This window comes from Phacochoerus africanus, chromosome 15, assembly GCF_016906955.1.
Source record: "Phacochoerus africanus isolate WHEZ1 chromosome 15, ROS_Pafr_v1, whole genome shotgun sequence".
In the NCBI taxonomy this organism is placed as follows: domain Eukaryota; kingdom Metazoa; phylum Chordata; class Mammalia; order Artiodactyla; family Suidae; genus Phacochoerus; species Phacochoerus africanus.
In genome coordinates, this window is record NC_062558.1 from 39,951,131 (window position 1) to 39,970,791 (window position 19,661).

The window sequence follows — 19,661 nt, forward strand, 5'->3', positions numbered from 1 at the left end:
CTAGCCTGGGAACTTCCATATGCGGCAGGTGTGCCCCTAAATGACGAAAAAGAAAAAAATAAAAGAATGAAAGACGAAATCATATAAACAACTTTCCTAACAAAATCATGTAATCAGCTTTCCTTACAATATATATTAGTGTGAATGGGATGAAATGAACAGAGTCAGCAATATATACAGGTATTGATGTAGATAGATAGACAGACAGACAGGATGTCAAAGTAGATGGAATATAGCATTTCTTGGAAACAGGTAACTCAAAAAGTAGCCCTACTAAAGCAGAGACATTGTTAGGAATGATGCATGAGAAAAGTTTAATTTAAATGAGTTTCATGAAATGGGAAAATCAGAAAAAGCAGTAATATTATCTCTCAGAAATAATTTTACATATGTATATATAATCAATGACTAAAATAAAGAAGAAAATTTGTACTCCCATGTTTGAACATTGGCACAGACCAGAGTCCCAGTGAGAACCACTGCAGCAGCAAGTGTCTGCTTCTCTTTGCTCCACTGACCCTTCTTCCTACCCATCAAATCTGGGGTTTTCTATATTAAGACTTCTTCCTAGCACTACTCATTTTCTGCTTCTTTTTCTTCCTCTTTTCTGCTTGCTTCCTCTCCTTGGATGGCTTCTTCTTCAGTTTCTTCTAGGGCCTCTTGTGAGCACTGTGACATCTCCTTTCTAGCTCCAACACTGACACTAATAATTAGAGCTAAAAACATTGCCAAAAGAAACAAAGGAAATATGTACAGTATCTTGTCAAGGCTTTGGTTTTCAACTTTATTCTCACTATATCTGCCAGAATTACTACCCGCAACAATATGACTTCTGCTATCCTCCTCACTTGGATTATTATCATTAATATTACCATTACTTGGTTTACTCGGGGAGCCACTGTCTACACTACCACCATTTCCGGAAGTCTTGCAGTCAGGGGGTGCATAGCCAGCTTCACAATGACAGTGCCTAAAATTGTTGCAAACTCCTTTCCCATTACACATTTCTGCTTCTTTGCAGTCATAGGTAAACACAGCATAATCAGTACAAGAGTAATTTACACAGGCTTTGTGTGGAACACAGAGGGTGCCAGCTTGCACAGCTCCATCATCAGGGACATCAGGAATGTTATAGACATCCATGCTCCAACAGAAGTCATCTTTGTGAGGAACCTGGATCAGTGTTTGATTTGGTTTGATTTGTGGTAACTGTTTAACATTTGTACAAACAAGTTTCCCACAAAATATATGATCATCTACACACTTCACATAACTTGACCTAGGTAAGGTGGTAATACCACAGTTCCCAAACCGGTCCCCTCTTCTGTTCATTGAAATGTAACAGTTTTCTGGGGCAGACCTCGCAGGGAACCCAAATATATCCATGCATTGGTTATCAGGGTTCTTACACCGACCTCGAGCGCAGTAGTGAATTCTCTCACACATTGTACCATCTTGCTTATAGCTGTCGGGGGGGCATTCTCTAGAAGAACCATCACAATACTCTGGGAGGTCACACTCTCCCAAAGCAGGACGGCACGGGAATCCCTTATATTTCAGTCGGCATTTATCACAGCAGAGTCCGTCACTACACTCTGCATTCTGCTTCAGCCTACACGTTTGGTCGCAACACGGGTGAATGTCACAGTCAGAACCACAGTCGCACTGCTCATCGTCTTCCACAACACCATTGCCACACCGGCCATTCCTGCGTAAGCGGCGTTTGTGCCCAGGCTTGTTAAATAGGCAGGCTCCTTTGTGTTCCCAGAGGAACTGGTGGAAGAAGTCGGAGCTGCAGTTGCTGAAGCCACTTTCTTTGGTGATATTTTCAAGCATGAGGCAAAAGTGTGCGTCTTTACAAACGCAGGCCGAGTGGTCGTGCCGCATACCCAAGTTGTGCCCAAGCTGATGGACCATGAGTGCTGCAAACAGGAGGACATCTTCATGGTGGAAGGATTCAACAGCTGCTGCAAAATCGCTCGAGCAGGCACCGTTGAGAAATGCCTGTCCCATATCCTCTTTAGGACGGTGTCCAACGATCATGTGGGCGACATCGTGCTTCACACGATGGACGAGCTTCTCTTGTCTCCAGCTGTTGAAATTCCTGAGTGCAACTCGCAGGTCCACTGGGACCTCTGCGAGGTCCCCCTCAGTCCAGATCTCCATTCCAGCCAGCACCACCTCTGTGTTTATTCCCCTGGTGAAGCTGTTGGCCAGAGCAATGATGTCCATCACTCTCTGGACGGTCTCGTTGGCGTCACTGCCCCACATTTGGAACCGCTGGTTGTTGACCACCACAAACATCTCCACGTACTTGGTGTGTGACCACAAGTAGGATGGCGCCTGCAGACTGCGAGGCTTGCTGCTGTCTGGTTGCTGGCTGGTGGGTGCCACTTGGCTGTCGTTGGAAGTGACGCTACAGGAGACTCGAGCTTCATGTGCCATGGTGTACAGCACATGTTCAAACCGTTTTGAAGAGTGCATGGGCTCAATGCCATAGGATTGTTCTTCCTTAACCAGGAAGCCCCTGAGGCCTGAACAGATGTTGACAGAGACAAAGGAGCCTGGCACTCCTTCTACGTAGCCCTCATAGTGACAGTCCCGGGAGATGAAAGGCACCGCTTGCCCCAGGATGCCATTGTGGTAGCTGAAGACTGGAAAGTTATGCACAAAATAGTCTCTCTTCACCTTCAGGTGAAGCAGCTGCTTCTGGCCCTGCATAGGTAGCATATAGGACACCTCTTCCTCTGGGTCTTCCCTTCCCTCCACCGCCAGACTCTGGGGGATGACTATTTCATAGGAAGAGTGGTATACTGATCCCAGGTCACAGTACATGCTTGGCAGGAAAATCAGTACCAAGACCAACATGATCGCCAGCCTGGCACATGAAGGTCCTGGCAAGGGTGGCAGCCAGCCCTTCATCTGGGGAGCCCAAGTCTGAAGCACTCTGCTAGCCTCGTTCCTAAGCTCTTGGTTTTTCTGTGGAGAATGGAGTATAGAGGCAGTGTCTCTCACAGAGTCTGCCATCGATGTGGCCCTAGTGAATCGGTTGATGACGCAGGGCCTGTGTCCGTCCACAGCAGCTCTCCCTGACACGCACACAGGTATTGACTTCAGATCTGCGCTGGGTGCATAAAGGGTGGCTAGTGCCTACCTCTCAGAGGTACAGCCTCTGGCTGTGTCCCTTCTAGTCTTTCCGATCTGTTACGCTTCAGATAGTGTCCTTTCTCTGTGACTTTCTTCCACAGCATCAGCTTCAGCGCTCCTTGGTTAAGGTCCTTGAGACAATTATGAAGTGATGTGATCATGAAGAGGGGCTGCAGACTCTAAAAGGCAAGACCGTACTTTGATCAAGGGACCAAAACCTCCATGCCTTCCTTCCTCAACTGTGCCACACGGAACTCCCCACCCCCCACCCGCCCAATATCGTCCGTTGCCCGTTGCTCGTTCCTCGGCTGACTCCAAATGTTCCAGACCAGGGGGCTTGGAGGTCTTTGGTGGGCACACTCCATTGCCCACTTCCCCTCTTCTGAAACTCTTGCCCTGTACCCCATGGGTGTTCTTTACCCCACAGCGAGGCATTATAGTGCTGTGCACATCTCGCAGACTGGAAAGTCATGCTCATAACTTTAGATAGGGCCAGTGGGGCGGCTCCCCTGTGCCTCAAGCTAAACTCGAGTGTGCTGGTGACACACGGGACAAGCGACAATGCTCCTGTGTTTTAACATCATCAGAATTCAGTTTCTCAAGTTCTGTTTACAACACTGTCCAAAAGTGTGAATGGGAGATCCCAACGGCGCACTCTCCCCTTTGTGCAGTTATCATGGCCACACTGGTTGTTCCCTTCCAGGCCTATGACCGTTCTTGGGCTGGTCCTGACTAGGAGGATCTTCGGATTATGCCTGCTGAAGATTAGGTGTCCTAAAAATCTCCTCTGTGTGAGTGTATGGCGCCTGTGTTTTCAGTGGCCACTTCTGTTTGTTCATCCTTGTATGCCGCCACCCGCCAGGCCTGGATGAGTGCTTGTCCAAGAGTAGATGAACAAGAAATATTTGCTGAATGAATGAATAGCTCCCAGTTTTGGGTGCTGTGATATCTCATCTGCTGAATCTCATGCCTTTGTACTTGCTTCATGCCTGCTCGGAACATCTGAAAATGTCTTCAGAAAAAACCATGAAAACCACTCTGACTGATGGCATGATCAGTTCACTCTCCTAATTTCTTCTTGCCTCATATCTCACTGAGAAGAGTAGAAGCAACCGAACGAATACTTCCGCACGTAGATGCTGGATGAGTCTGCCTGCATCTAAATGTTTCCCCCCTCTGTGGTGGGGAAATTCTCCATGCTCCATTCTAGACCAATCCTTTTCCATGTGCGTGGGGTGTTCTTCCCTTTCAGCTTCTCCTGAACTTCCCTTTTTCATTTCTCCCTTCTCTCTTTTACATCTTTTTTTTTTTTGTCTTTTCTAGGGCCGCATCCACGGCATGTGGAGGTTCCCAGGCTAGGGAACTGCAGCTGTACCATTTTACATTTTCCCACCAGTAGTGCACAAGTGTTGCAGTTTTCTCCACGTCCTCTCCAACACTTGTTCTTTTCTGCTGTGTTTTGTTTTGTTTTTATGGTGGCCATCCTAATGGATACGAGGTGGTATCTCATTGCAGTTTAGATTTGCATTTTCCTGGTGATTCGTGTACCTTCTTTGGAGAAATGTCTGTTTGAGTCCTTTGCCTTTTTTTTTTTTTTTTTTTTGAGACCATGAACTGCGATCTTTGCGGCCCCCCCCCGCCCCGCCCCGCCCCGCCCCGCTTCTTTTTTGAATCAGGCTGTTTGTTTTTTCTGTTGTTGTTGAGTTTTAGGAGTTCTTTATATATTCTGGATATTAATCCCTTATCAGATATATGATTTGCAATATTTTTCTCATTCTGTGGTTGCCTTTTCACTCTGTTAAAGTCCATTTTGTCTCTTTGTTCTTCCGTTGCCTGTGCCTTTGGCGTTGTACCCAAGAAACCTTTGCCAAATCCAGTGCCATGAAGCTTTTGCCTTATGTTTTCTTCTGAGAGTTTTATAGCAAGACAAGTCCTGTGAATGGGGCTTTTCCAGGGACCTGCCAGACATGCAAATTAGTAGCAGTGCTATGGGAATGGGGCTCTTGAGGCAGCTCTGAACAGTTCTTCCCATATTCCACTGGGTGCCAGGCTGCCTGTTTTCACAGCCATGGTGGTTGAGATGATGCAACTGAGTTGTAGTTGCGATGACGGGCGGGGACCTGAGGAGAGGGATATGAGAGTAGGGCAGTTAAAAGTTCACAAAACTCAGAGTTCCGACTCAGCTCAGTGGTTAACGAATCCGACTAGGAACCATGAGGTCACGGGTTCAATCCCTGGCCTCGCTCAGTGGATTAAAGATCCGGCGTTACGGTGAGCCGTGGTGTAGGTTGCAGACGCGGCTCAGATCCACAGAGTCTTGCTGTGGCTCTGGCGTAGGCCAGTGGCTACAGCTCCAATTAGACCCCTAGCCTGGAACCTCCATATACGCGTAGGCCAGTGGCTACAGCTCCAATTAGACCCCTAGCCTGGAACCTCCATATACCGAGGCCATGGCCCTAGAAAAGGCAAAAAAGACCAAAAAAAAAAAAAGGGGGGCGGGGGTTCACGAAACTCGCCACTCATGCCAAGATTCAGCTGTGTCTTGGCTTTTGGTTTTGAATAAACAGACCTCAGGTGGTTCTTTGACTTTACCTGATATGCACTTCCAGAAAAGGTTGATTTTGACTATTTTTGCCACTGTTACAGCTGCTTTTATGGAGGAGGGGTCTTCTGCAGGACCTTGTTTTGACATTTTGGAAGTGCTTCCCATTTTCCCTCTTAACTTCACATGAAGCCATACGAGTGCAATGTTTGTGTAAAGCCTCTTTTGTTCCACATGGTATTTCAGTTTTACCTAACTGTTATTGTGGGCCGCTGTAGTTCCTTCCCTTCCATTGCTCTACTCTTGGATTCCTCTGTGTGGGTCTGTCGCAGCTTAACACCCGTCATGTTATCTGTGAACGTGGGGTTCTTTTCTTTTGGAGTACTATGACGAGTGCTTCTGTGACCATTATTAGCTAGTAAGGGGATGCAAATGAGCAGAAATGTCTAGGGTATGTGCCCTCAGGTGAGATGGCTAAGGTACGGGGCACCCAAGATGGCAGTTTAACTAGAAAATTAAAATGTGCTGTTTCGGAGTGGCCTGCCAGTTTACATTTCTAAAGCAGTTTCTGAGAGTTTCCACTGTTCCACATTAATACTTGGAATGTTCTGTCTTGTGTAGGCAGTCTTGTGGGTGTGTAGCGATAGCTCTTTGTGGCTAGGTAATCTGCGTTTCTCTGAATACTAAAGAGGTTGGACACCTTTACAAAGGCCTTTGGACCCACCCTTTGTGTTTTGTTTTGTCTTTTTCTAGAGCTGCACGCACGACACAGGGAGGTTCCCCGGCTAGGGGTCTAATTGGAGCTGTAGCCGCCCGCCAGCCTACGCCAGAGCCCCAGCAACTCGGGACCCGAGCCGCGTCTGCGACCCACACCACAGCTCATGGCAATGCCGGATCCTTAACCCACCGAGCAAGGCCAGGGATCGAACCCGCAACCGCACAGTACCTAGTCGGATTCGTTAACCACTGAGCCTCGACGGGAACTCCCCCACCCTTTGTATTTTGACTCCATTAGCGTATGCTTTCACCCCCAGCCACCCAACCAGACTGCTCTACTCCAGATGTCAGTAGCTAAATAAACTCTCCCATCGTCAAATCAAGTGATCAGCACCAGGCCTTCACCCTGTGGACCTACCAGCAACGTTTAAAAGATGATGGGTATGTCTGACTGGCCTTTGAAAAAAATCACTGTGCCCGCTGGGTGGAAAATAGGCTCTTGTGGGAGCCAGGGTGGGAAAAGAGAGACCAGTTAAAACCTTCTGCCGTTGTCTAGGAGGGAGTTGATGGTGACTTCCAGTGCTCTGGAGAGTTGAGGGTAGTCACATCAGGTCACGTTCTGGGTATGTGTTGAGGGTAGAGCCAAGAGAATGTGTGGATGGACTGGGTTTGCCGAGGAAAAGTCTTCCAGAACCTCGTTCTTCTCTTGGTTTCCAGGACAACCCTCTCTCCTGGTGGTACCCCTACCACACTGGCCACTCTTTCTCCTTCTTCTTTCCTAAATTCTCCTCATGTCAGCAGCATCTACACAAGGGATGCCCTGGAGCTCAGTCCTCACCAGGTCCTCAGCTCTCTTCCCTTCTCCATCTGTACTCGCTCCTTAGGCAGTGTCAGCCGGTCCCATGGCTTGGACTATCATCTGAACACTGACAATCCTCAAATAGACACTTCCGGCTGCCTTATCTCCTGAATCAGGAGACGACTCGGTCATCTTGCTGCCTAGCCGACATGCCCTCGTGGGTGTTTAGTGGGCATCTCAAACTCAACATGTCCACACTCATCCTCATCTCAGTAAATGGCAGCTCTGTTCTTGCAGTTGCTCAGGGAGAGCCACTGGAGTCATCCTTCCTTTGCTGCCTTTCTCTCACACTCTGCATCTGCTCCCTCAGCAAATCCTTTTGGCTCTGCCTTACAGTATACCCAGATTCCAGTCTCTCCTCACAGCCATCAGTCGCTTGTGCCACCCTCCTAAAACCTTCCACCATTGGCCACCTGGCAAATCACAGGAGTCCCCAAGGGCCCTCTGCTTCTGCAGTTGCCCACTTCCCTGTCCCTTACTGCCAGAGCAGATGGAGTGATCTCTCATGCTTCCAGCTCTGGTCACTCCTTTGCCAAAACCCTTCCAGTGCTTCCCATTGCCACCAAAATAAAACCAAAAGTCCTTTCCAGGGCTTCACATGACCTGTCTCCTTCCGCAGCCCTCACACTACTCTCCATGATGCTCACGCTGTCCAGCTATGCTGACCTTGCTCTTCTTCAGACATGCCAGAGGCATGCTCCCATGTCAGCACCTTTTCACTTAGAGTTCCCCCTCCCTGACTTGCCCCTCCCCCCCCCCCCCATAGCTGCAGAGCTTCTTCCCTCACTTTCTGCATGTCTCTCCTCAAATGTCACCTGGTCAGATAAGACTGCTCTGACCACTGGCCTAAAATAGCCCTCTGCCCTGATGGCGTCACTATCCTTCCCCATGTACTGCTTCGTGTCGTTCTGTCACACACACATGACAGCCTGGCCCATTAGATAGTTATCTGTTTATTTGTGTCGGGTTTGTAATTTTTATTTTTATTTATTTATTTATTTATTTATTTACTTTTTGTCTTTTTGCTATTTCTTGGGCTGCTCCCGAGGCATATGGAGGTTCCCAGGCTAGGGGTCCAATCGGAGCTGTAGCCACCGGCCTACGCCAGAGCCACAGCAACACGGGATCCAAGCCGCATCTGCAACCTACACCACAGCTCACGGCAACGCCGGATCGTTAACCCACTGAGCAAGGGCAGGGACCCAAACCTCAACCTTATGGTTCCTAGTCGGATTCGTTAACCACTGCGCCACCACAGGAACTCCTCGGGTTTGTAATTTTTAAAATGTTCATGGGACCAGAGACTCCGTCTTCTTTCCTTTTAGTTTCTGTGGTACTAGAACAGTCTGTAGGTAAAGACCCAGTGGTAGGGGAATGAATGATTGGATGCATGCATGCGTCCATGAATAGAGGGAGAGGCAACGTGTCTCAGTCTCTTGTTAAAATTAGACTTGTGTAGAAAACATCAAGCTTGGACAACAAGGCTGTCCTGAGCCATTTGCACATTAAGGATTGAGGATAATCATTCTAGGTAGAAAACTAGAATCCTTGACTTAGGATCCGAGAAACAGGGTTGCTTTGAATGCCACCATGGCCTTGGGTGGGGCTCTGAGGACAAGAATAAAGTCCCTACCATCTTGGCCATAACTGGGCCCAAGGCAGTGATGGCCACGTTAACCAGATCTTGTGACTCAGCTCCAGAGATTTACAGTGGAGTTGGGGAAATAGGATATGTTTGCAAATGGCCACGTGGTGGGTCAGAATGCCATCGGTGTAAGGGAAATTGAGTATTATGACTTGACAGTGGACAAATCGTATCCACCGAACAGCTTACGGTTAACAATACTATCTTTCATCCGTCATCGAGTTTGATTTTAGATCTTCTCAGCGTTTGTTTGAGCACCTGCTGTATGCCAGGCACTGCACACACGTTATCTGCCCGAATCTCTCAACCACTCTGGGTGGTTGAGAACCTTTGTGTGGCCATCTGGCTGAGGAGGAAACCCGGGCCCTGAGGTAGTGCAGGTCCCTGTCTCAGACCGGTCAGCCAGGAAGTAACACCTGGGACTTGGGGACATGGAATGTGAAAGGCGCCCTACCCCCCCCCCCCCCCGCCCCGACCCCTGCCTCCCCAGTCAGAAGAAAGGCGCCTTGATTTTTGTTTTGTTTTGTTTTTTTCTCTCATAAAAGTTTTTTCCTGGTTGAATTTGTTAGGCTAGAAAAACACAGGACTCAAAGCTGACACAGCACTCATGGCCTAAACTCTACAGAGAAGAAAAGAGCTCTTGCAGTGCTTAGGAAAGATAATCTCCTCTTCTCTCTTATGCTTGCGTCATTTTGGAAAACATTTTTAGATATTTACATTGGTTATAAAAACAGCTAAGGGAGCAATAAAGATGATTTCAAATGGTATCTGTTCAGGAAAACCTTGGGAATAAGACTAACAGGTTCTTCTTCGGGTACTTTATTGTATAAATAATACTGTGTAGTCCATTGTATAGAACAGGATTTCTTTCACATAGCCTCTCAGTGGTTGGGAAGTTTAACATACAGATGTCGCTTTGTTGCAAGAGTTTTAGTTTTCCTATAAAGAGATTCCTACCTGTGAGCAGTTCCTTAGAGCATGACACGTCAGTTACCTCCGAGTCAGAGTCCATTCTCATTTTTAATAAGCAGGGAGTTGATTGGTGGCACCGGCTTTATTTGGTGCATTTATTTGCATGTCTGCATTTTTATAGTGACCTCACTTATCTGTGGAACTATAAAGGCTGGCTTTGGGTGGGTAAGGGGTCGGTGGAAGGCACGAGAGGGGGCCCTTTCTCCTGTTCCCTGGCACTGACGCTGTGCCGTCTTTGTTTCTACTTTTCACGTGCAGTTGTCTGCACTAACACCCAACTCGTGATTACTGGGTGACCAGAAATGCATTACTGGAAGAAGTGTTGTGGTTTCAGAGTTGTATTCCTTTGGTCTCTTAAGCGGTTCTCTTTCCATCTCTCTGCTAACGCATGAGTACCTCCAGAATTTGAGATTCGGAGAACATGCTCTATGAGTGAACCCGTTTCCCACTGTCCAAGTACCTTGGAGACTTCACCACACGGTAAGGGTGCACATATCCTCTTTGTCCTACAGAAAACAACCCCCCGATGGTCTGTTTCAGGCTGACTCCCCTGTAGGTTCTTTCCGTGAGAGAGAACCCATGTTTTGATTCAGAAAAAGTAGGGGAAGGTATGCTGGAGCACTTCAAGAAGCTCACTGGAGCTGTGAGAGTTGAACTAAGTAGGGGAAGGGAAGAGTAAAGTCATTCATTCATTGGAAACAAGACTCAAGCCAAAGCCCAGCCTGGGAAGTGGCCGTGGTAGGTAGTGAGGACAGAGGTTCTTCCCGTTAGACATACCGACCGATATGAGGAAATGCTTGTTTTCTAAAGTCCTAAGAGACAACGGTTAGAAGCGGACGGGAGGCTCCAACCATCAAAGTCCTTCAGTGCCACACCAAGTTTTACATTTTCTACTCTAGATATTGGGGGTGGGGTCTGAGGGATGGGGGCAGTCGAAGTTCCTGGCCTCCAGACTGCTGATAAAGTCAGGAATCCTAGGAAGGACATTAGATTGGCCAGGGAGATAGATTACAACCATGAAACAGGCATGAGGCGGCAAACACTTGGTCCGTCATGATTCCACCTCTGATGTTTTCTTTTCGAATATTAAAAAACAAACAAGTTGGAAGAACTCAGCAAATGTACTGTCAGGGACTGATGCTCGGGAACTTCCCCAAGACTCAGGACACCCAGCCTGTAGGAACACTGCCCCCGAGCAAGATTTCGGTTGTGCCAGGCCTATCCCAGCGAGGGCATCTGCAGAAGTTACCCTCCTGTTTTAAGGTTGGCCTTGGTTAAATAAGTCATTCACTTGGTCAGCATTTACTGAGCACCTACAGAGGTCTGGGCCCTCAAAGCTGAATAGGATGCAAACCTGTCAGGATGTAATAGGGGAAAAGACACTTTCATCCATAGGTGACCATACACTGTGGTACGTTCATGCCGGGGTCGACATCTATTTGTTAGGCTTTTGTTTCCTCAGAGTCACAGAGAAGGAAACCACATTCTGGGCAATTAAAGACATGTTAGTTGTCTTGTCTTCCTGCTCACCCCCCCCCCTTTTTTTTTTTTTAACTAAAGGAAATGGCTCATGACGCAGTGGAGAATATAGATTCACTCATACCTGGGGCGGGATGCAGGTTTCACCCCTTACTAGCTCTAGAGCAAAACTCCTAGGTCTCTGTTTCCTCATGTACAGGATGGAAGTCTCATAGAGCAGGTGGGAGGATTAAATTAAGACAATGAATATAAAGCATTTAGTACGGAATCTTGCACAGAATGGGTAATATCCTATTTTATGTGCTTTGTGCTGTCTTTGCTGAGTTAACTACCCTCCATGCTCTGTTCTTTTGGATGATCAGTCAACAATATGTTAACTTAAGGAGGAAATGAGAAACAGATATCATAGATGGAGTAGACAAACAGAAGTAATACTTGCCACTGAACTCTTCACTGGATAAAGTGGCCTCTTGCCTAGGTTGTTCCCCTTCCCTCATGCACCCAGACCCAGTGTAATCAGCTCACTTTGTATCAGATATAGCTCCTTCCAGCATAGCCCCAATGTAAAGAATCCCCAAGTAGTCTGGAATGTGAACTGATGTTTCTTCTTAAAATAGCCTTTATGTATTTTAAAGTAATTTTTTTATGAATAGTAGCTGTTGGGACAAATTAGATTACTCAATAGATATCATTCTTAAAATAATGTGCTGTGAGCAGGTGAATGATGCAGTATTAGTTACAGGTACAGATAAACTGTACCTATATTAGACAATTTAGGTGGATGATCATATGCCCTGGAAAGTAATTTCAGATCAGAAATTGGCTCACATGAATGAATACATTGATAGTTATGATCCATGAGAACAGCTTAAGTAAATTTGTTTCATCAAATAGCAAAAAGCAAAAATATAGAATATCTCATATGATTTCATATATGAATGTATAACCAAATTAATAAAATGAATACTGAAATCAGGGTTGGGGAGGGGCTCTGTTTCCATGTTAGTATTTTTCTGTAGTCTGTATATTTTAGAGCCACAGGAGCCATCACTTCTCATGTCATTTTTGCTTTGCTGAGCCTTTCATTTCCACTTAGTGCTTGAGGTATTTGATATTTTTGTAGTCTTCCTCCAATTCACTTCTGCTTTTGGTTATCTTGTCTTTCACCTTCTGTCTCTTATGGTGGTGGGGCTTCTGGTGGTGGGGCCTCTGGTGGTGGGGCTTCTGGCGGTGGGGCCTCTGGTGGCGGGGCTTCTGGCGGTGGGGCCTCTGGCGGTGGGGCCTCTGGTGGTGGGGCCTCCGGTGGTGGGGCTTCTGGTGGTGGAGCTTCCGGGGGTGGGGGGGCCTCCTCTGGTGGGGGCGCCTTCTCTTCTGGTTGTTCCCCCTCTATCCAGTCCTCCACTGGCCCCACTGGTAGGAACTCCGTGAAGAATGCCTCACTCGTGGTCTCCTCTGAACTCTGCTCTGAGGTACGCCCTGGGGTCTCTACTGACTCAAGTCCAGTTCTAATGGTAATAAAAATTATTAAAACTAACAAAAGTAACAAAAGAAAAACAGGGAGTATGAATACAATCTTGTTAATACTTGTAAAGTCACTCCTGTGTTGAATAACACCGCCACCACCTACATCTTCACTTTGAATTTCAGTTGATTTGCCAGGTGGACCACTGTCTACACTACCACCATTTCCTGGATATCTGCAGTCAGGGGGTGCATAGCCAGCTTCACAATGACAGTGCCTAAAATTGTTGCAAACTCCTTTCCCATTACACATTTCTGCTGGCTCACAGTTGTACTCAAGCACGGTGTAATCAGTGCATAAGTGATTAATGCAGACTTTCTGTGGAGCACAAAGGGTGCCAGCTTGCACAGCTCCATCATCAGGGACATCGGTGATGTTATAGATGTCCACGCTCCAGCAGATGTCATCATCGTGAGGAACCTGGATCAGTGTTTGATTTGGTTTGATTTGTGGTAACTGTTTAACATTTGTACAAACAAGTTTCCCACAAAATATATGATCATCTACACACTTCACATAACTTGACCTAGGTAAGGTGGTAATACCACAGTTCCCAAACCGGTCCCCTCTTCTGTTCATTGAAATGTAACAGTTTTCTGGGGCAGACCTCGCAGGGAACCCAAATATATCCATGCATTGGTTATCAGGGTTCTTACACCGACCTCGAGCGCAGTAGTGAATTCTCTCACACATTGTACCATCTTGCTTATAGCTGTCGGGGGGGCATTCTCTAGAAGAACCATCACAATACTCTGGGAGGTCACACTCTCCCAAAGCAGGACGGCACGGGAATCCCTTATATTTCAGTCGGCATTTATCACAGCAGAGTCCATCACTACACTCTGCATTCTGCTTCAGCCTACACGTTTGGTCGCAACACGGGTGAATGTCACAGTCAGAACCACAGTCGCACTGCTCATCGTCTTCCACAACACCATTGCCACACCGGCCATTCCTGCGTAAGCGGCGTTTGTGCCCAGGCTTGTTAAATAGGCAGGCTCCTTTGTGTTCCCAGAGGAACTGGTGGAAGAAGTCGGAGCTGCAGTTGCTGAAGCCACTTTCTTTGGTGATATTTTCAAGCATGAGGCAAAAGTGTGCGTCTTTACAAACGCAGGCCGAGTGGTCGTGCCGCATACCCAAGTTGTGCCCAAGCTGATGGACCATGAGTGCTGCAAACAGGAGGACATCTTCATGGTGGAAGGATTCAACAGCTGCTGCAAAATCGCTCGAGCAGGCACCGTTGAGAAATGCCTGTCCCATATCCTCTTTAGGATGGTGTCCAACGATCATGTGGGCGACATCGTGCTTCACACGATGGACGAGCTTCTCTTGTCTCCAGCTGTTGAAATTCCTGAGTGCAACTCGCAGGTCCACTGGGACCTCTGCGAGGTCCCCCTCAGTCCAGATCTCCATTCCAGCCAGCACCACCTCTGTGTTTATTCCCCTGGTGAAGCTGTTGGCCAGAGCAATGATGTCCATCACTCTCTGGACGGTCTCGTTGGCGTCACTGCCCCACATTTGGAACCGCTGGTTGTTGACCACCACAAACATCTCCACGTACTTGGTGTGTGACCACAAGTAGGATGGCGCCTGCAGACTGCGAGGCTTGCTGCTGTCTGGTTGCTGGCTGGTGGGTGCCACTTGGCTGTCGTTGGAAGTGACGCTACAGGAGACTCGAGCTTCATGTGCCATGGTGTACAGCACATGTTCAAACCGTTTTGAAGAGTGCATGGGCTCAATGCCATAGGATTGTTCTTCCTTAACCAGGAAGCCCCTGAGGCCTGAACAGATGTTGACAGAGACAAAGGAGCCTGGCACTCCTTCTACGTAGCCCTCATAGTGACAGTCCCGGGAGATGAAAGGCACCGCTTGCCCCAGGATGCCATTGTGGTAGCTGAAGACTGGAAAGTTATGCACAAAATAGTCTCTCTTCACCTTCAGGTGAAGCAGCTGCTTCTGGCCCTGCATAGGTAGCATATAGGACACCTCTTCCTCTGGGTCTTCCCTTCCCTCCACCGCCAGACTCTGGGGGATGACTATTTCATAGGAAGAGTGGTATACTGATCCCAGGTCACAGTACATGCTTGGCAGGAAAATCACCAACAGAAAGACAGTCCTCAAACTGATACATGAAGATCCTGGCACTGGCCTCAACCTCAAGTCCTTCTTCTGCTGAGCCCAAGTCTGAAACTTTATCTTACCCTTTTTCAAGGCCACTTGATTTTTCCGTGGAGAATGGAGTATAGAGGCAGTGTCTCTCACAGAGTCTGCCATTGATGTGGCCCTTGTGAATCAGTCGATGACGCAGGGCCTGTGTCCATCCACAGCAGCTCTCCCTGACATGCTGAGCCTGAGAGTCAGGTATTAGCACAGTTCTCTGCTGGCTTCCTTATGGGTGGATGCTGCTCAACTGAGTCTTACAGACTCTGGAGGTGTGTTTCTGTTCCTGGTTTTCTCTCTTGGCCTTTGGTAGTTTCCTTAGTATATGACTTCCTTCCAATAGGAACAGTTTTAATTCTCCTTGGCTAAGTTCTCTACCCTCGCAAAGAGATTATACTGGGTAGAAGGCCTGTAATGAGTAAGTACGTACTGTTACTCAGGCAAATTATCCTTATCCTCAGCTCAGGCCACACTACTCCTAATATCAGTTAATCTGCTCATTCTTTGAAACCCAACATTCTGACAGGTGGCTGGGGGGAGGGGACAGGGATTCTTTCGGGATCTTGGAGTAGGACAAAGTTCTCTGTTGCCTATTGCCTCTTTTCCTCATTTCTCTAGTATTGAGAGTATAGTTTCTCAGTCCAACCCTTCTTTTGTCAGGGTGTTTTTTTCCCCTTTAATTCAAGAAAACTTCTATGTGGATGAACAAATTCTCCTTCATTAAATTTTGTTCATAACAGATGAGTTTAGACATTTTGTATTGGCATATAAACATAATTTTCATTTAATAAGTTTTCCTAATGTACAGACATAGTAAGTATTGCATGAAAAGAGCTCAGGTTCACTATGGAGGCTTAAAAGTGACTAAGATGAAAGTCCAATTCCTCTCAACATAAAAACAAACTCAGGTATCTAGTTATCATTTCGTTAAGAAAATAAAAATAGACTCTATATAAGGAATTTTTTTTAAGGACGTCTTTGCTTTTGTAACTAAAATTGAATTGTAGTGTCTGTGGGAGTCCTTGGATTTGGTGTCGATTTCCTGATGTATTTAGAAGTACACATTCACTTTTTTTTTCTTAAGGGCCATACCTACAGCATATGGAAGTTTCCAGGCTAGGGGCTAATTGGAGCTGCAGCTGCTGGGCTACGCCACAGCCACAGCACAGTGGGATCCTAGCCATGTCTGCCACCTATACCACAGCTCACGGCAATGCCAATCCTTAACCCACTGAGCAAGGCCAGGGATTGAACCCGAATCCTCATGGATACTAGTCAGGTTTGTAACCTGCTGAGCCACAGTGGGAACTCCCAGCAATACACATTAAAAGGAACAAAGTAGAAAAAAAAGCCCTATCTACCCACATTCCTTGACTAGTCAATTATTCTCCTTTGCATTCTACAATGAACTAAAACAAGACTGAACCTTTTTTTTTTTTAAAAGGCTGCACCTGTGGCATATGGAAGTTCCTGGGCCAGGGACTGGATCCGAGCCACAGCTGTGAATTACGGTGCAGCTGTAGCAACGCCGGATCCTTTAACCCACTGTATTGGTCCGGGCTCAAACCTGTGCCTCTGCAGTGAACAGAGCTACTGCAGTCTGAATTTTTTTTTTTTTTTTGCCTTTTCTAGGGCTGCTCCCACGGCATATGGAGGTTCCCAGGCTAGGGGTCTAATCAGAGCTGTAGCCACTAGCCTACACCACAGCTCATGGCAATGGGAGATCCGAGCCGTGTCTGTGACCCACACCACAGCTCATGGCAATGCCAGATCCTTAACCCACTGAGCAAGGCCAGGGGTCGAACCCGCAAACCTCATGGTTCCTAGTCGGATTCGTTAACCACTGTGCCACAATGGGAACTCCCTGCAGTCTGATTCTTAACCTACTGTGCCACAGTGAGAACTCTAAGAATCTACATCTTTTATCGTGCATAAAAATAATTTATATTAAGCCAAATATTAACAACATAAAACCTTCAAAATAAGGTTATTAGTCTAAGTTGTTACTACTTGTGACTGTAAGTACCACCAAATGGACAAATGCCTATCTACTTGAAAAAGGAATGGCATAGAACTATAAGATCTCAGATATGAGCATGAGAGCAGATCAACTCAGTAACTACCACCAGTTAATAATACTTAATTCCTAATACAGATAAGATTCATACCATCAGGAGTTCCCACTGTGGCTCAGCGAGTTAGGAACCCAACTAGTATCCTTGAGGATGCTGTTTCAATTTCTGGCCTTATGGATTAAAGAATCCGGTGTTGCCATGGGTTGCAGTGAAAGTCACAGATGGGGTGAAGTTCTGGCGTTGCTGTGGCAGCAGCTGCAGCTTCAATATGACCCCTAGCCTGGGAACTTACATATGCTGCAGGTGTAACCATTAAAAAAAAAAAATACCATCATATCACAAACCCACCAAAAATTTATAGCAAAAATAGTGAAATGATTTCTAGCTGGATTTCTTTTTTCCATGTATTTTGCATAAGAAGAAATCCTCTTAAAATTATATAATTTAGAAATTGTCACAGATTTAAGATGTTACTTTGTGTCTTAACCAAACAGGCAGGGCAAATTAGGTTCATTCCATGGGACAAAAGAATCAATCAATAATGAAAGACCACTTCTACTTTTTAAATAAAAATATAATTACAATCAAATATACAATTTTCCAATTCTCATAGCGAAACACATTTTCTTCAATAAATACACACACACGAAAGCATTCACACACAAGTTCTGATTTAAATCATTTGACCTCTACTTTAACTAATAATTCCTTCAACTTGTTCTATCTGAAATGAATACAAAAACAAAACTTTTTAAAAAGCAGTTCCTCCTATCTATATGTTTCAGACAATACATTTCTGACAAGATGTTCTCCTATGCTTATACATTAGCCAGAAAAATACGGAAGTTGTTTCACATCAAGCAGATTAATAACTGTGGTAAAGTCTAAAGGTATTTGAGTGCTAAGTAAGGGTTTTAGTATACAGAGGGTTTAGCAAATTATGTGGGAGAGTGGAGACTCTAACCTCCTACCTACAAGAACTATTCTTACAGTGTGAACCTTCTGCAGGTATAGGCATTAGCAAGGCAGGCCAAAAGAGACAAGGATGATTTTGTCTCACTTCCAGGACATGCGAATTTTGCGTTATTAGTGAAACTGACCAGTAATGTTAAAGCAACATTTGCTACTGGCCTATAAACAAACCCCATAAACAAAACTCCACTTTAAAGACCAAACAGTGCTGAGTCTTTTGAAAGCTACTGTTTTGTCAAGGAGCTCTGTGTAGGGTAGGACCAATTTTTGAGTCACAATAGCTGGAATATCCTCCAGGGAATTCACAGACTTCCAGCACAGACCTGTCTGGACTGAGCAGTCATTTTGAGGCCAGATTAATTTAGCCTGAAGAGACGAAACATGGGCAACTACTGCTCAGAGTAACAAGAAGCATCTTTGGATACCCTTTTAGATCATGCCTAAAATTTACCACACAGTGAAGGAAAAAAACATTCTGAGCCTTTAGAAGACACCCAAATAACAAATTTGAGAAATTAATGACAGACTGGTCAAGCTTCTTTTCTTTTGAAGAAGAGAAGAAATACAAAGTTAATTACTGCCTTCCTCTCCCCAGTGAATACTGAACTTCTGCCCTAGGTTGTTCCAGAAATAAGCACAGAATTTTTCCTGGTTACAGGAAGTGATTTATAAAAATGTATTTCACTGAAAAACAGAATAATTCAACCCTGAACTCTAAGTTTTCTGGTTAGTAAATAAGAAAGAAAATACTTTGGGAATTCCCATCGTGGCGGAGCGGAAACAAATGAGAATAGGAACCATGATGTTGCAGGCTCCATCCCTGGCCTCACTCAGTGGGTTAAGGGTCTGGCGCTGCCATGAGCTGTGGTGTAGGTTGCAGATGCGGCTCAGATCCTGCGTTACTGTGGCTGTGGTGTAGGCCGGCAGCTGGAACCTCCATGTGCTGCAGGTGTGGTCCTAAAAAAAAAAAGAAAAAAAAAAAAAGAAAACACTTTGTAGGGAGTTCCCATCATGGCTCAGGAGTAATGAAACTGACTAGTATCCATGAGGATGCAGGCTTGATCCCAGGCCTCACTCGGTGCATTAAGGATCCAACATTGCTGTGAGCAGTGGTGTAGGTCACAGACGTGGCTCGGATCTGGCATTTCTGTGGCTGTGGTGTAGGTGTACAGCTACCGCTCCAATTTGACCCCTAGCCTGGGAACTTCCATATGCTGCAGATGCGGCCCTAAAAAGACAAAATAAATAAATAAGAAAACATTTTGTTTTTCTCTGCTGCCTGTTAGATTTTACCATGTTTAAAATGAATCTGATTAGTATCCATAAGGATGCAAATTCAATCCCTGGCCTTGCTCAGTGGGTTGGGGATCCCAAGTTGCTGTGGCTGTGGTGTAGGCCAGCAGCTGTAGCTCTTTTGACCCCTAGCCTGGGAACTTCTGTATGCTGCAGGTGCGGCCCTAGAAAGCAAAAATAAATAAGTAAATAAATAAATAAATAAAAGTACTGATTTCTCCTTACAGGATATCCATTTATAATGGTTTTTAGTCACCTAAGATTAGTGAGCTTTACCT

General features: G+C 46.1%; 2 protein-coding genes across 2 annotated transcripts; both read right to left on the minus strand.

Annotated features, from left to right (window-relative positions):
• Positions 1–469: 469 nt before the first annotated feature.
• LOC125116803 (disintegrin and metalloproteinase domain-containing protein 1a-like) lies at positions 470–3,395 on the minus strand. Its single transcript, XM_047762360.1, has one exon. The coding sequence runs from the start codon at positions 3,025–3,027 to the stop codon at positions 574–576; it is 2,454 nt and encodes an 817-aa protein (XP_047618316.1). The 5' UTR covers positions 3,028–3,395; the 3' UTR covers positions 470–573.
• An 8,875-nt stretch (positions 3,396–12,270) lies between these two features.
• LOC125116662 (disintegrin and metalloproteinase domain-containing protein 1a-like) lies at positions 12,271–15,830 on the minus strand. The gene has a single exon (XM_047762105.1). The coding sequence runs from the start codon at positions 15,155–15,157 to the stop codon at positions 12,539–12,541; it is 2,619 nt and encodes an 872-aa protein (XP_047618061.1). The 5' UTR covers positions 15,158–15,830; the 3' UTR covers positions 12,271–12,538.
• Between the last annotated feature and the right edge of the window lie 3,831 nt (positions 15,831–19,661).